The 15397-nt window shown below is 58.2% G+C and overlaps 7 protein-coding genes across 7 annotated transcripts; 3 read left to right on the top strand and 4 right to left on the bottom strand.

The window, feature by feature from the left end:
* The first annotated feature begins 1102 nt into the window (after window positions 1–1102).
* On the top strand, window positions 1103–2890 carry FA10DRAFT_266342 (hypothetical protein). The gene is made up of 2 exons (XM_025521451.1): window positions 1103–1840; window positions 1915–2890. Exons 1-2 carry the CDS (start codon window positions 1344–1346, stop codon window positions 2822–2824), a joined length of 1407 nt encoding a protein of 468 aa, XP_025376975.1. The 5' UTR covers window positions 1103–1343; the 3' UTR covers window positions 2825–2890.
* Window positions 2891–3048: 158 nt separating this feature from the next.
* Window positions 3049–4919, top strand: FA10DRAFT_266339 (MFS general substrate transporter). Its single transcript, XM_025521450.1, has 5 exons — window positions 3049–3446; window positions 3512–4089; window positions 4145–4165; window positions 4223–4619; window positions 4684–4919. The coding sequence occupies exons 1-5, from the start codon at window positions 3241–3243 to the stop codon at window positions 4817–4819; spliced, it is 1338 nt and encodes a 445-aa protein (XP_025376974.1). The 5' UTR covers window positions 3049–3240; the 3' UTR covers window positions 4820–4919.
* Window positions 4920–4939: 20 nt separating this feature from the next.
* On the bottom strand, window positions 4940–7582 carry FA10DRAFT_97256 (hypothetical protein). The gene is made up of 4 exons (XM_025525831.1): window positions 7564–7582; window positions 7475–7509; window positions 6751–7391; window positions 4940–6673 (listed from the first exon to the last, which is right to left on the bottom strand). The coding sequence occupies exons 3-4, from the start codon at window positions 7264–7266 to the stop codon at window positions 4997–4999; spliced, it is 2193 nt and encodes a 730-aa protein (XP_025376973.1). The 5' UTR covers window positions 7267–7391; window positions 7475–7509; window positions 7564–7582; the 3' UTR covers window positions 4940–4996.
* Window positions 7583–8112: 530 nt separating this feature from the next.
* On the bottom strand, window positions 8113–11455 carry FA10DRAFT_259766 (cytochrome P450; the record flags this gene model as incomplete). Its single annotated transcript, XM_025519988.1, has 3 exons — window positions 8113–8298; window positions 8556–9289; window positions 9748–11455. The coding sequence occupies 3 exons, from the start codon at window positions 11453–11455 to the stop codon at window positions 8113–8115; spliced, it is 2628 nt and encodes an 875-aa protein (XP_025376972.1).
* Window positions 11242–11885, top strand: FA10DRAFT_97309 (hypothetical protein). Its single transcript, XM_025525832.1, has 2 exons — window positions 11242–11339; window positions 11402–11885. The coding sequence occupies exon 2, from the start codon at window positions 11468–11470 to the stop codon at window positions 11789–11791; it is 324 nt and encodes a 107-aa protein (XP_025376971.1). The 5' UTR covers window positions 11242–11339; window positions 11402–11467; the 3' UTR covers window positions 11792–11885.
* On the bottom strand, window positions 11718–13097 carry FA10DRAFT_97170 (putative esterase/hydrolase). Its single transcript, XM_025525830.1, has one exon. It carries the CDS (start codon window positions 12841–12843, stop codon window positions 11980–11982), a length of 864 nt encoding a protein of 287 aa, XP_025376970.1. The 5' UTR covers window positions 12844–13097; the 3' UTR covers window positions 11718–11979.
* Window positions 13098–13189: 92 nt separating this feature from the next.
* FA10DRAFT_301079 (MFS general substrate transporter) lies at window positions 13190–14910 on the bottom strand (the record flags this gene model as incomplete). Its single annotated transcript, XM_025524931.1, has 2 exons — window positions 14239–14910; window positions 13190–14179 (listed from the first exon to the last, which is right to left on the bottom strand). The coding sequence occupies exons 1-2, from the start codon at window positions 14650–14652 to the stop codon at window positions 13190–13192; spliced, it is 1404 nt and encodes a 467-aa protein (XP_025376969.1). The 5' UTR covers window positions 14653–14910.
* Window positions 14911–15397: the final 487 nt, after the last annotated feature.

Below are 15397 nucleotides of genomic sequence, written 5' to 3'. Positions count from 1 at the left end.
ACGACACCCGACGAGGTGGCGCGTGTGTACAGCGCGGCCCTCATCGAGGAGTTTGGCAAAGAGGCAGCGATCGACATTGTTGCCTACTCTGGGTCGTCGCTCATTGCCCCGTTTCTGGCCATCAGCCTAAAGGAGGCAGGCGCCACAATGGGGCGATTGGCTATGGTCGACTACGCCCCTGGCGTGACACGACGAATCACTCCAGCCGGCACAATTGGACGCCGAAGCATTGAAGATCTCAAGGCGGATGCAGCACATCTCATCGCTCAGTGCGCCGAGCTGGACATCTATGGGCCTCCGGAGAGAATCGAAAATCGGCGCAAGCTGGCCAAGGAGCTGAGGCAACGCTGCGACAATCCGTTTGACGCACAGCTGAGGCGCTTCGTCGAGATGGCGAGGGATCATGAGGAGCTCGTGAGCTCCAATGCTGCCTATGCAGCGCTTCAGGGTGGTGAGCAGCCGCTGTCTCATGCCATCTTTCTAGCTTGTCAATTACTGATAGGCCCGCGCACAGAGATCACCCTCTTCAAAGCAGCAGAAGGCTTCGGACGCGCATTGGCAATGACTGTGGGCACGGACGAGGAGGTAGCTAGTGATCTGGGCCTTCGAAACGCCCTGCACGAGGCGCAGTCGAAGGCCTCGGTGCGCCTGGTTGAGCCTGATGGCACGGGCCACTACAGCATTCTCGCCGATCCTCGTCTGGCTAGAGAGATTCAGCAATGGCTCTAGTCTCATGCGAATTGTATCATATTGTAGTGTACAACAAGAGGTGTGTGTGTATGTGTTCCAGCATGAGGTCGGACGCATGACGTTTCACAACCGAGGTGTATTCCCGCTTGGTGGAATGGCCGGATAGAGCCAAACGCGGGATAGGCTTTCGTCGCCGGCAAATGAAGATGCAGAGGGCGCTCAGACTAGACTAAAAGAGGGTCCACCCAGGACGAGCTTGGGCGTACAATTCTATACCATTACCTCATTCATAACAATGTGGAGGGCGAGAGCAAGCGAGTCTCGAAAATCGAACGCATGATAGGCGGCCACTCTTCCGGCACGGATCGAGGTGGGAAGCCAGGAACAAAATTTTGAATGATCAGCTCGACGACGACCGCATGGAGCCTGCATGGAGTTTCCCATAAATTTAGAGACCGCACAGTTCCACATGAAACCAAGAGACAGGTTGGTAGCGATAAGCCGCGTCGGGCTTCTCACAGAGAACGTGGCTAGCGTCGAACGGACGAGAGCTTATTTCATCCGCTCCACCAACGAGAAACCCGAGCAGTCACAATCCCCTCTCTCTGCCCTCGCAGTTCTACTCCCTCTCTCATCAGAACCGAGCAGTCACAATGGCCAACACCGTCGCCCAGCCGCCCAAGCCATGGAAAGAGGTCGCCCAGGGCCACTATGAGCGCGGGTTGGACCCCGTCGAAACGGCCGTCGAGTCCGACAACCAGACGCTGGATGGCGACTACAACATCAGCGCGGTGCTCAAAGTGCAGCTCGGCGACGCCAAGCTGGACAAGGCGGCGATCGAGCAGGCCTGGCTGGAGACGCGCAAGCTCAATCCTGAAATCGCCATCGAATTCAAAGGCCAGGATAATCCCAGAAACATGGTGTATGTCGTGCCCGCGGACGATGGGGCCCAAGACTGGCTCGCAAAGACGCTGTCGGTGGAAGCACCCGTAGACGCTGCAGAGTTTGATGCAGTCCTGCACAAGGCCATCAATCTCAAGATCCCCGGTCAAGGCAGCTCTACTTTGAGCTGGATTCCGCTGAAGAACGAGACGGCGGCCCTTGTCCGGATCAGCATCAGCCATGCCATCACCGATGCGTCGGGGGTCTTGTGAGTGGTCGTAGCATGACCTTTCGCACCCAACGGCGCCTGCTCCCATGCTAATTCTTCTTTGGCTACCACAGCGGGATCCTAAGCACGTTTCTCCGGCTCATTGCTGAAGGCGTCCCCGGGTCGTCGGCAGCATGGGGCCAGGAGGCTGGCCGGCTTCCCCCCAGCGCACGATCTGCCCTGGAGGAGGAGCTCGGCGCATACACTCCCGAGTTTCTTGAAAAGGGACAAAAGCTCTACGAGGCTTGTCTGCCCAACTTTGCTCGTCCACAGCTGTCTTTCCCCTTCCAGCCCGATTTCAAGACCGCGCCGAGAGAGACGGCACACATCCGGCTGGCCTTCTCTGAAGCAGAGAGCAAGGCAATCTTGGCCAAGTGCAAGGCCACCGGCCTGTCGGTCACCTCAGTTGGCATTGCCGCCATGCTGCAGGCCATGCAGCAGCTGTATGCCAAGGGCGACGAGCAGGGCGGCCTCGTGACAATCGCCGGCAACGGACGAAGATTCCTTCGCGTCAAGGACAAGACGACGCCTGAGTCGCCGAGCTATGCGACTCTGCTCAATTTCCTCTTCCTCGAGCAGCCCGACAAGCTTGAAGAGACGGGCAAGCAGATCGGCTCGCAGCTCTCGGACATTTTGGCGACGCCCATCAGCTCGGCCGGCTTCAGCTTCATGGGCCCCGGTTACGTGCACATGCGCTCTGCCCAGGACTGGGATCAGCCCGGCTACGGCTACCTGAGCGTCTCGTCGCTCGGCATTGTGGACAACCTCCTTGCCCCGCGTTTCAGCGGTGCACAGGCCCAAGTCACCATCGAGGACTTTTCCATCGGTCTGCGCAAGAACGACTTTGGTCCCTGGGGCTTCATCTACACGCGGCAGAACCAGCTGCACCTTGGCCTTTCGTACAGCAAGCGGTACTTTGACCAGGCCAAGACCGAGGAGCTCGTGCCTCGCACCAAAGCCATTTTGAAGGCATGGTCTGCCTAGAAGTAATTTTAATCAGTTCATCGTCTAACGATCTAATTGCCCAAATTCGGGCCTGTGAGAACAAGCTCAATGAAGCCCGTGCGAGAGACGACCGCAAGGTCGAAGTTTTCATTTATAAAATATAAAATTCCCAATGGGGTTTTGGACTAACCCACCCAGGAAAAATTGAGACTCAGAAGAGCATAGGTAGCACTTTCCTTTATTGGACCTGACCGCATGGAACCTCGGCTTTCTCCACTGTGAGGTGGGTGATACGCTATCGGTGCATGACCGGCGGTGCGTCGTTCGATGCAGCGTCGGGGCATTGCCATTCTTTAGAGGCACATCTGCTCGATTGAAATAAAGGGCACTCGCAGGCGCTCCGTCCTCGACGCCCCAAGCTCACATCTGTCTGGCCCCTCACCCCATATCTCGCCATGTCCAGCTCTACAGCGACTGTGAACAGTGCAGCAAAGGGCCAAGAAAGTCCTTCGTCTCTGGATGGTGCTCCCGATGCAAAGCTGGAGCAGCTGCCTCCGCCCGCTGCGCCGGTCCACACCTTTCCGGATGGAGGTGGGGAGGCGTGGCTCACCGTCTTGGGCGCCTTTTTCGCCCTCACGGCTTCCTTTGGCATGCTGAGCTCGTGAGTGTGGAAGCGCGACCGTCCTTCAAATCGACACGACGAGCTGACACCAGATTTCTTGGAAGCTTCGGCGTGTTCCAGACCTACTACGTCTTCTATTTCAACAAGACACCGTCCGAAGTTAGCTGGATCGGCAGCCTGCAGTTCTTCGTCTTTTTCATCGTGGGCCCGCTCGTGGGACGGGTCTTTGACGCCTATGGGCCGCTCCGTCTGATGGCTGGGGGCACGTTGACGCTCACGTTTGCCATGATGATGACGTCGCTGTGCACCGAGTACTGGCAGGCCATTCTGGCGCAGGGCATCCTCGTCGGCCTGGGCAGCGCCATGCTCTTTTTTCCCTCGCTCTCGAGCATCGCTTCGCACTTTCTCAAGCGTCGCGGCCTGGCCAGCGGCCTCGGTGTTACTGGCAGCTCGGTCGGCGGCGTCATCTTTCCCATTGCGCTGCAGCGTCTCATTGGCGAAATCGGCTTTGGCATGTCGGTTCGGGTGTCTGGCTTCATCTGCCTGGCCCTGGGCATTGCAGCGACAGCATGCGTCAGAAGCCGCCTGCCCAGACGAAGACCAGGGAAATGGCTGGATGTGTCGGCGTTTAAGGAGCCAAAGTACGCCATCTTGACCATCGGTGCCACCATCATGTCCTTTGGTGAGTGAGATGAGAAGACGTGCGAAGGAGTATTACTGATTCCAAGTTCCGACAGGCCTCTTTGTTCCTTACTATTGTGAGCCGTCTTTCGCCTCCATCTCCTGCTCATCTGAAAGTTTCCTGACCTGAACAGACATCGAGCCATTCGCGCTGAGCCAGGGCGTCTCTCCTGACTTGGCCTTCTACAGCGTAGCCGTGATGAATGCGGGCTCCTTCTTTGGACGGCTCCTGGCCGCACCTCTGATGGATGCGGTGGGCAAGTACAACGTCCTGATTCCAGCCACCGGCCTCGCTGGCGTTCTCTGTCTGGCTCTCTGGCTCCCGACGACGGTGGCGACGGCCCCACACGCCGTGCTTGCCCTCGTCATGGTCTTTGCCGCTGCGTTTGGCTGCCTGAACGGAGCATTCATGGCATGCATGGCGCCGTCGATTGCCGCCATCTCGCCCATCACGAGCATCGGTGTGCGCATCGGGATGCTCTATGCCATTCTGGCTTTTCCTATGCTGGTCTGCAATCCCATCGCTGGCGCGTGAGTGTCTGTTCCCTCGTCTTGTCAGCCTCGTTTCTCATCCTCTCATCCTCCCCTCCTCCAGCTTCCTTTCCGACGGCGGCTCACCCGCAACCTATCGCCATCTGATCATCTGGTCGGGCGTGACGCAAATTGTGGGCGCCTTCATCGTCGTCGGCACCCGCGTCCTGATTAACCCAAAGGCCGCTGCCAAGGTGTAATGTCAGCATCAGCGATCACTGCGAATCACATGCTCTTCTGCCTTACGAAGTGGATTGTCCTAATTCTGGCAGAAGAAGAAAAAGCTCGTGGCCGGAGCACGTAAGATCTACTATGTACTGTACAGTACAGTACAGTATAATACAGTTCCAGAAGTAGACACGTTGCACCCCTCGCCCTCAGAATCTTCCAGCTGCTGCCACCTCACAGAAACAGTTCGGCATACTCTGTCCCGCCACCGACCGATTGGACAAGAGCATTCCAGTATACTTTGAAGCGCCCAAGAAATGGACACCGATGTCCCTTCCGTCCACACGGATACAGCCCTTCGACAGGTTGGGATTGAGCTTGAGCCACGGCGCCCCTGCCCCTGGGAGTCGCTCTTGCGCAGTGTGTGTCTCGAGCACAACGATGCTTTTGCTGGTGAGAGTCGTGACCCTGGTCAAGGTCAGTGTGATGGTGCGCTCGTACGTCGCTTCCGTGGTTGTCCGTGCTCCTCTCTTAGAAAAGAAATCTCTGTGTCCTACCCAAATTTCGTCTGGAGCGAGCTCCTGCGCGCCATCGGGTGTCCTTGAAGCTCTCTTCCAAGCCACGTTGAAGCTATTGCGGACGTTAGCCTCCCTCCAAGGCTCTTCCAATGGTATTTCTACGACATCGCAACTTTCGGTGGAGATGTAGCATATAAGTGAGTAGGCTTTGGGTTCGTAGCGGAGTGTCCACCTTGCCCATGACCCTGCATACGTCCTTTTTCGCTGCGCATCTTCTATCTGCTGCACAAAGAAAGGCGCCACTTCGACGCGGCTTTCGTTGCCATCGTATCGCACGTGCATCGTCGTCAGAGGCTCAGGGGCGTCGTACTTTGTCTGTGCTCCAAAGAGAATGACGTGGTCGTGGCTGACTTCTCGAAGTCGGCCTGTCATCATGTCGTCGTTGGTGACGGCAAAGTCCGAACGAAAGACGAGGTTGATGGGTCGGCCATGTTCCATTGGCCAAGTGATGCTCTTGTTCGCCAGAATGGCGACCTTGAGGCCCAACAGAGCCAGCTCGCCGACAATCCACCCATAAACGCGGCGGGGTTTGCTCTCATGACGCACCACATTTGTCGAGAGCCAAGCAAGGTACCAGGCGTAGAAGAAGAGGTGCACCATGGAAAGGATTGCAACGGCAAAGTCCATCGCATACATGGCTGCCTGGCGCCATCGCATGTGGCAGGCAGTGGGCATTGCGTCATCGTCCGCCCCACTACTCTTGTAGTATGGTCGGCCCTTCGAATCCCTGGATCGGAGCGCGGGATGGGCAATGCCCTGGACCAACCTGTACGCTCTCTCGCAGTAGACGAAGCTGGTAGCGCTCGTCCCATTCGAGGCATCGGAGAAGGACTGCTTGTAGATTCGGAGCCGCGCTGGGAGGCAGCCGCCCTCTCCGCAAGGGCGTCCAGGCATGTAGACGATTGCCCGGAGCAAGAAGCGTACGTGCACGGCCATGACGAGTAATGCCTTGGTGATGCCGTAACAGAGCACTTGGGCAACAACAGCACCTCGGCGACCGGGACCCAGGAGGTTGATTTCGCCATACAGCACTACAGTAATCGCGATGTAGCTTAAGAAACAGGTCGTCACACAGGAGACGGCCAGTCTTGCATTAAAGGAGTCCTTATCGCTGCAGCTGACGAGGGCTCCTCGACGACTACCAAGCCACGACACGTTGGAGTGATAGACATGTGGTCCGACGTTGTCTCCATTTGAGATTGCTGGGCTCTTCACCAAGACATTGCCGCTCTTTGCACGCACAGGAAAAGATTCAACCGCCCTGCCCGCTCCTTGTTGCTGCCGAGGGCCATCGTCGAGGGGTGCTTGCTGCGTGGTTAGCTCGAAGTCAGCCCGGCACCCAGAGACTAGCCAAAATTTGATGAGCCCGCAGAATGTCAACGCACATCTGCCACAAGATGAGACTGCTGCCGCTGCACCGGAAAACCAAAGTGGATGCTATCCGACTCGGTGGGCCCCGTCGTCAAAGCCTCGGCGACGCCTCTGGCTGGTGTCTGATCTGCGCTCCAGCCAAAGGCGCGAAGCTGCGACGGTGTCATAACCGCTTTCAGTCCGGCCTGATAGATGCCAAAGCTGCCAACGATGCTGATCGGCCCTAGCCAGCTCAAGAATGGCTGGGTAAGGGTGAGACCGGTCAAGTGTTGCACCGTCGAGCTTCCGATCCATGCTCCCACCGAGCCAATGATGGTAACGAATGCCATCAAATCGTGCGGGTCTGTCATTGTCGAATTCGACATCGCAACCAAGGCAAATGTGTGTGAGAGTGAAGGAAGCCTGTCCAGAAGTGAGGACAGGCAACATTGCCCATTCGAAGCCTTCGGCTCGCCTCGCAGGAGAAGGTCCTTTGCCTGTGCGTCCCGTCTTTTTGTGGCGTGGCTTCGCTGCCGATAATTTAAGCGCATATTTTCAGTTGCTGTCCGAATCAAGGCTCTAGGCGGCGAAAGCAAAATCGGGAGAAAGTCAGAAGAGGGCCTAGACGCCTCCAAGCTCCACTCGAAGCGGCAATCGACCAGCACTCTGCCCAACGCTTCCAGTGCGTGGGTAGGCCCGTCGCCGTGAGCCCCCTCGCTGTGAGCCCCCTCGCTGTACGGTTGTGGTCGGCGGCAGTACTTTATCTTATCTCATGCTCCAATTTCCTGAAGGGTCTGTAGGCCCACAGTCAAATTCTGGACTTCCAGTCTCGTAGCTCCCGAACCCACACGGGCCTCACGCTCCGGTCGAAGAGACGCGCAGTGGTGCTTCATTCTCCGCTCGATGGCTGGAATCGCATGGAGCCTTTCCCGCCCCAAGAGATGAACCTTATTTAGGGCCGCGCTGGTCATCTGATGCAATGTCCTCGCTGCGCAGAGCCGCGATCTGCGTGAGAGAGAGAGAGATTACTGGCCTATCCCACCTTGAAAATACAGTACCTACAGCATCACGGAGCGAGGAGCTCAACTGCACTGTGCATTCTAATGCCGCCTCCGTCAGGTTTCTTAGCTGACTTCCGTGAGATCTCCATGACGAGTGGCCCTCCCATCTGGCCTTCGGTTGCGAGGCGTGGCTGGAGAGCATGCCGATCAAGACCTGAGCTATGCTGCCTGTTCTGCGGAGGACTCGTTGGCGGCCCTTCTCCACTGTGCGACGCAGCGGCTGCCGTACAGCGCTTCATCAGTGCGTTGGCCATGCGACTCGCCCTTCTTGAGAGCGACACTCTCTCGCTTCTCATTTGAGAAAAGCATCACGAGCAAAAATGCAATGCTCAGTCACTAGCCATTGGGCTCAGCAAAATTGAGGTGCGGCATGTCAAAGCCCAGGCTGGCCCAAATGGCCTGCATGTCCCGGTCCAGCAATGTCCAGCACGTCGGCAGAGAAGGCATTCTCGCTTGGCGCGGGCGATTGAGAATGTCTTGGAGCGAAGCAGCCAGCTCCTCGCTGGGCCGTCCAACGCGGCTCTGCTGAACTCAGCGAAATTCCGAAGAAGCAATTGCGACTCCGAGATGAGTTTCCGAATAATGGCTTCCAACGACGCGATGCATGACGGGTAATTTAGCCTAGTCATCCACTCCGACAATGCGCACGGCTTCCTCGGTCCACTCAGACAACCACGATGAACGACGGAGCAAAGATCTACGCGACCCTGGACTGGGACGAGTATTCCAGGGTGAGGCCAGCCTACCCTGCGGTGCTGTACGACGAGATGTTTGCCTACCACGGCAGCGAGGGCGGCCAGTGGAACACCACGCTTGACGTGGGCGCTGGCAACGGCATTGCAGGCCCTCCACTCCTGCAGCGCTTCCATCGATACGTGGGCAGCGACCTCAACGAGCTGCAGGTCAACGACGGGCGCAAGCTTCTCGTGCCTCTGTTTGGGCAGGAGCGCGTCGAGATGCGCATTGGCGCGGGCGAGGACTTGGCCAAGTGGGCCGAAGACCTCGTCGGTCAGGTCGACCTCGTTGCGTGCGGCGAGGCAGTCCACTGGCTGGACGATAGTCGGTTCGTAGACGCAGCGTACAGGATGGTGAGACCAGGTGGGACGCTGGCCATCTGGTTCTACGGCCTCGAGCCGGGCGTGCTGTCGAAGCATCCGCGTATCAAGACGGCCCTTGAGGCCCTGCTTCCGCACTCGTTGCCAGTCACGCCTGGCCTGCGTGCGGCAGCCATAATCAAGAACAGCAAGCTTGATGCCGTGTCTGCTCGCCCATTCGTCGATGAAGAGCGGATCCGATGGGAGCTGCCTGCAAGCGTCGAGCACCCCAGCGAGGATGCCAGCTTTCTCGCCACACAGCCGCCGTGGACCGACAGGAGGCGGACAGAGGTCGACGTCCGCCGGCCGCTCGAGGGCAAGGATGTGGCCCTGCAGCGTGGCCCGTGGGGGCTTTCCGATGTGCGCGCATACATCGAGTCGCAGGGAGGCATCAAGGACATCCTGCTTGGTAGCCCAGCCTGGACACAAGTCGAAGCGGCCTTTGCCGAGGAGTGTCCCGAGGGGCAGAAGGATGTCCATGTAGGCTGGTCGCTGACCCTGCTTCTCGCCCGGCGGCCCCAGTAGACCATGTCAGATGATTCTCTTCATCGCCAGCGTCGGGGGCCGGACGAGATAGACTAGATACCGAGCCAGTGCAGCAACTATCTCCATGTGCATTCTTAGTCTTGGTGGAGGCTACTCTTCCTTATCAAGGACGACCCACGGCTGCCCGACCCAGAGTATGATACATAAAGGCCGCTCTCAGTGCCTTGGCGAGTCTGCAGACTGGATAGGAATACCTCTTCACCCTTGCGGCCACCGGTGAAATGGGTCGCAAATACAGTACATTGAAGATCAAAGCAAACACTCGGGCAGCACCGCCTCTCAAAGGCCTAGGAGCACAAGATGTAGCAAGATTACAGGGGAACGAGCCGACAGGGCATCGCAAAGGTGCCGTCGCCTCCCTTGACCTCGGGCCTGGAGACAAAGACGCTGCGCGACGTGATTTCAACGACTGTGTCGCTGGGAGTCTTTTCGATTGGCCTGACATCGAACTCGTTGATCGTCTGGGCAAGCAGGATCTTGAGCTCGGCAACTGCCAATCGATATCCGATGCAGACGTGGGTGCCCTGGCCAAAGGTGATGATGGATCGCCAGGCGCCGATCTTGCGCGTCTTGATCCGGTCCGTGAGCCCCTTGCCATCGTAGAGCGCATGTGTCTCGGGAAGCCAACGCTCCGGCTGGAACTTGTGGCCGTCCGGACCCCAGTACATCTCGGCCTTGTTTAGCCAGTGCACCGGAATAATGATCTGATCGCCCTTGCTCATGACAATGTGGCGCGTGAGGCTGCCGTCTCGCAGCCGGACAGGGGCACCGAGGGGCACGACGTCGTCGCTGTAGCACTCCCTGCGTGACAGCCTGGTGGGCGTGAACAGCCGGAGGACCTCGGCGACGACGGCATCGAGGTACGGAAGGCTGTCGAGAGTCTCCCAGTCGCTCTGCCAGCCCTGGTTCTCCTCGGCAGCGAGCTCCTGGCGCAAGAGTGTCTGCTTGCTCCTGCCGTCGACGCAGCCGTCGGGCGCACCGTGCCGCTCGTCGCGGCTCAGCGCATAGAACGCCCATGCGAGCGCCGAGGCTGTCGTCTCGTGTCCGGCGATCAGAAAGACGGGAATCATGGAGCTGATGTCCTTTTCGAGGAGCGCATTCTTTGCGCCGCTCGCATTCGACTCTACCATGCGGCTCAAGATCGTTTGCCCTCCCTCGCGACCGTCTGTCGATGCCGCCTCGCTCTTGGCGTCGGCAATGAGACTGGCGACAAGGCTGCTGATCCTCCGCTGGCACTCGAGCAACTTCTGCTCCTCCTTGACAAAGAGAGCACCAAAGGGGCGAATGGATGGGAACATGGCGCGCACGACAGCGTAGCGAGACCGTGACAGGCTCAGCTTCATCACCGTCCTCCAAACCTCGTGCATGGCGGTGTTGTCGCGGTCCTGGAGCGCGTGGAATTGGTAGTTGAAGCCGGCAAGGCCGATGACATCGAGGGCCGCCAGTCCAAATTCATGCTGAGCATTGATGACGAGGTCGTCCTCCCCTTCTTGCTGCTGCTGTTGCTTTTGCTGCTGCTGGTACATGGTATGCCAGCGAGCAAGCAACCGCTCCCCCACGCCGTAGATGAGCGGTGCGGCTCTGCTGATGGACCGATCGCTGAACGACGGTTCAGCGACATGGCGCTGCCTTCGATGATCGACACCCTCGGCATTCACCATCCCGTCGCCAAAGAAGATCGACGTTAAGCGCGACTGGTTACGCGGTCTTTTGTACTTGCTGTTTCGCGTAATGTGCTGGATCGCGACGTCATCACCAATCGAGATTGCGCATCGGCGCCCGACGCTCACACCGAACCACACGGGGCCGTAGTCTTCGTGTGCCTTCTCTATCACGTCGCTCTGGTACTGGAGATAGCCAGCTGGTACAAATCCTCGGTACCAGTGGACCAGAGGAGGGCCGTCAAAGGCGCGAAGAGGGCTGGTGAAGACACGGTTGTAGATTTGGTACGCCTTGGCGGCGATGCTAACAACGAGCACCACCAGGATCGCAGACACCCATTGGGCCGCCGTTGTTCCGCTCCCAATCTCGATCGCCATCTCGTAGGAGGGATGCGACTGAGAAGCGGTGCATCCTTGATCCTCTACTTAATCTTGATAGCTGGCGGTATCTTTCTTTCATGCGGGTGCTGCTACACGCATGACAGGGCTGCCCCGACCTTGCGCGCACGGACCAGGGCGGGAAGCACGTGCCTGAACTTGCGACCAACGAGGATGAATTTACCCATCGCTGTGCACGGCGGTGCTTGCCATAGAATGCTCCTGAACCTCGAGCTTGAGCAGACGTGCAAGATTCCGTTATGCAGGTGGGCTCTCGTCATTCATGTTGGCATTTGTCCGACTTTTGCTCCTTGCCTCCTTGCGCCCTGGCCCTAGGGACAAGGCGTGAAAATAGCCTAGGGAAAGCGCGCTCGGCTGGGTGTTGTCGGTAGTCACCACTTTTGTCGCGCAAGAGGGACGACATCTTAAGAGCAGATGGAAACAAGCAGATGACACACTTGACAGGCAACAAGCTCTTAAAGAGCGAGCTTTGCTTCAGAGCGGCGGGGGTGAGCTTTCCACGCCTAGGCAAAGAAGTCGCGCAGCGCCGCTGCGACGACTTGTGGGTGGCCACCACGGCTAGCATTCCACGACCCAGAATGGTCCAGGCCTTCAAGCTCAACGCGTTGTGCCTGGGGAAGGATGCTCGCTAGCGTGCGGATGCTCTGCTGCAAGAAGGCAGGGCTCCTTGTCCCACTGATCAGCAGCACGGGCTTGTCAATCGACGCCAGCGTGTCCTTCTTTCCGTCCATGCCACCGACCACGTTGAAGTCGTACCGGACACCGGGGAGCAGGTCACGCAGTCTTGCATACGGGCCATGCCGCCGATCGTCGGCGAGCAGCGCGCCACTGGCGAGCAGCCGCAAGACGGGCCGCGGAAGTACCTGTAGCGGCGCCGGGGCCGTCTCGGCGACGAGGAGTGCGCTGACGAGAGCAGATGCCAGGCGACCCTCTTCAATCTCGGCATTGAGCTGCCGGATGCCGTCGTGTGAGATGCCCTTTGCGTAGAACGGAGGCTCGTACACCGATGCCCGAGTGACCCGTGGCAGCGTCCTTGCCGCCTCCAAAGTGATCATCGCTCCGGAGCTGAGCCCAAACACGCGGCTGGCACCAGTCTCGGCCAGGAGCGCGTCCAGGTCCTCGACGTCGCGCGCAATCTCGTGTCCCTTGTCGTAGGGCTTGGCGCTCATTCCGCGGCCCCGGCGATCAGGCGTGTAGACTGTAAATGAAGGTGCCAGCGCCTCGGCGAGGTCATTGAAATTGTATGCGGTCGCCATTGCGCCCTGCACGAGCACCAGGCCAGGACCGCTGCCCCGACGCTGGAACCCGATACGGGTGCCGTCGCGGGAGGTAACGTGTCCCTCGGCTACCTCATTGCCGCTGGCCATGTGTCGACAAAGATGCGGTATGTGCCTAGGAGCTCGAGTAGCAACTTTGAAGACAAGTCGTCGCGCAATCGCCACGCGTCACTCCACTTACTCCGCTTCTATGTCGTCCTTTCTAGATCCGCAATGACCCCGACAGGGAATGAAATCTCTGCACAGGCCACCGTGATTCGTCCAGCACTGACCGCAATTTTCGAACAAAGAGGCCGCCACTGAGGGCTCCCACGCTTTGCTCCTTCTTCATCATGCTAGCTGACTTCAGTACAAGTAATGCGAATTAGCGATTCAATGATAGAGAGCGTGTACAGCTGATGACCAAAGATATGTCGGTCGCCTCCCTCCTGCGCCATCAGTAGTCTTCGATGAGCCGACGTCGCATGACCTCTCCGTACCTCCAGAGCAAGAAGGGGACCGGCCAACCTGCGACAATTGTGATCCCCGCGAGGAGCGTGTTTGCATAACCTTGCCCGAGGCGGTCGTAGAGCGCAGTCGAGAAGAGGGGAAAGGCAAAGCCGGCAAGCGATCGCAGGAGATTGACTGCACCGGTTGCCGAAGCTGACTGCAGCTTGTACGTGTCGACGAGGTAGAGACTCGTGCAATTGAGGATGGCGACGAGACCGATGGCGAGCAGAAAGACGCCCAGATCGGGCACAAGGGGAAAGACCCGGGCCTGTGCGGCCCAGCCATACCAGAGCAGACCCAGCGGTACAATGACTGTGCCTGCCGCAATCATGGGGACGCGGAACTCGGGGCGACCTTGGCCGCCGTTGCGCTCCTTGAGCCTTGCGTAGATGGACCGGTTACATCGACGGCACACCTGTGCTCCAAATACGAGACCCACACCGAGGGCAAGGTAGTTTAGCGCGGCCAGGATGGTCGGTTGGTGGTAGGACTCCTTCCAGAGCTGGTCCAGAGACGCAGTGACAAGCATCTGGATGCCATACGTGAGGCCGTTGGAGAGGGCGATGAGCTGTACGATGTGATGGGTGGCAAGCATTTTGAAGGGGCGCTGCGTATTGATGGCCAACTTCCGCCGTGTGTCCGCAAGCTCTTCCTTCGACGGCCACCATTGCGCCTGTCCCCCCTTCTGCTGCTTTTCCCAGCGCCGGTCGAGCACTGGCTGGTACGTCTCGCGGACAGTGAGGAAGCAGAGAGCTTGGAGGGCAACGCTTGTGATGGAGACGATCCAAAAGGTCCATCGCCAGTCGAGAAATTGATCGCACACTGCACCCAGGATTGGCCCCAGCGCGGGGGAGAGCTGGCCTGGCAGCGCATACACGGTGATCAACGACGTGCGTTCCTCGGGCGTGAAGCAGTCGTTGAGGATCCCACCGCCGAGCTGGAAAGAGAGCGCACGTGTTAGCTTCCCACACGAGTCTGGCAGCTAGCAATACGCACCGAAAGAGGGCCAGCGCCGCCGAATCCACTCAGCACACGCAGGACAATGATTTGCGTGTTGGTCTGCGCAAATCCTGCCGCGGTATTGAAGACGATAAAGGACAAATTTGAGAGCTGCAGGGCGCCCACTCGGCCAAACGTCTCTGAGAGGGGACCAATGAGGAGCAAGCCAGCGGCATAGCCGAGAAAGTACGTCGAAAGGGGAAAGATGGCGAGCGCACCCTGTGTGTGGAACTGAGCGGATATGGCGGGCAGATTAGGGACCACAGACGTCGAGGTCAAGCCAGAGATGAACTTGAAGAGGGAAACGACCCAGGTGGTGATGTTCTTTCTCCGCCTGGACCACTCGCGGGCGCTGACTGGACGGGATGTCTCCCCCCCTTGCTCGAGCTGATGCTCTTCTTTGGCGGTCATCGTCGTGGACGGGAGGGGACACACGACTTGCACCGGGCAAAGAGCGGCTTCATCGACGCTGTAAAGGAAGAAAGTAAAGACGTTCTGCTCCGTTGAGCCCTTCGCGAAGAAGATTTTGTGCAGAAGCTGGCGAGATCACTGACAGATAAAAAGCCGGCTGTCCGAAATTCTAATTTCTGTGCTTCTAGCGCTTTGACGTGCGGACTAGCGGGTTTGAGCCGGCGGGGGATTTTTATCTGATCTTTCTTTCCCCTTGCGCCCCACCCTGCCTGCCTGCCTGCCTGCCTCTCGTTACTTTTTTTGGATGCGTCATTAATTTAAGCACATCAATTACCATGGGAATCACTCGGAGTCCACCGCAACTAGTACTGTCAAACAAGGCCCAGTTCCTGTGTCTTGACAGACCACTTTGGCTTGTGCGAGGTGGTTTTAATTTGAATGTTTGGCAAACACGTTCATTTGACGTCGAGCGCTTGTCCGAGTGCCCGGAGGACTGTCTTCTTGCCCTCGTCCGACACTCTTTCAAATTATCGTGCCATGATCAAGGTTGCATAGGCGAGATACCAATTGGACGAACGGAAAAACTTCTCATGCTAGTGCGTGATGGGTGAGGTTGATAACCTTTGATGAGCGACTTTGGCAACGCTGTTTCGTCTGATAAGAACCCTGGTCCGACGGGCAAGCGGAACCGTCGGTCTTGGTAGAAATAGCCCCGAAATTCGCTGCTCTTTGACCTCCAGCAACC

This window comes from Acaromyces ingoldii (genome assembly GCF_003144295.1).
Source record: "Acaromyces ingoldii strain MCA 4198 unplaced genomic scaffold FA10scaffold_3, whole genome shotgun sequence".
NCBI classification, from domain to species: Eukaryota; Fungi; Basidiomycota; class Exobasidiomycetes; order Exobasidiales; family Cryptobasidiaceae; genus Acaromyces; species Acaromyces ingoldii.
This window is presented reverse-complemented; position numbering and strand designations above follow the sequence as displayed.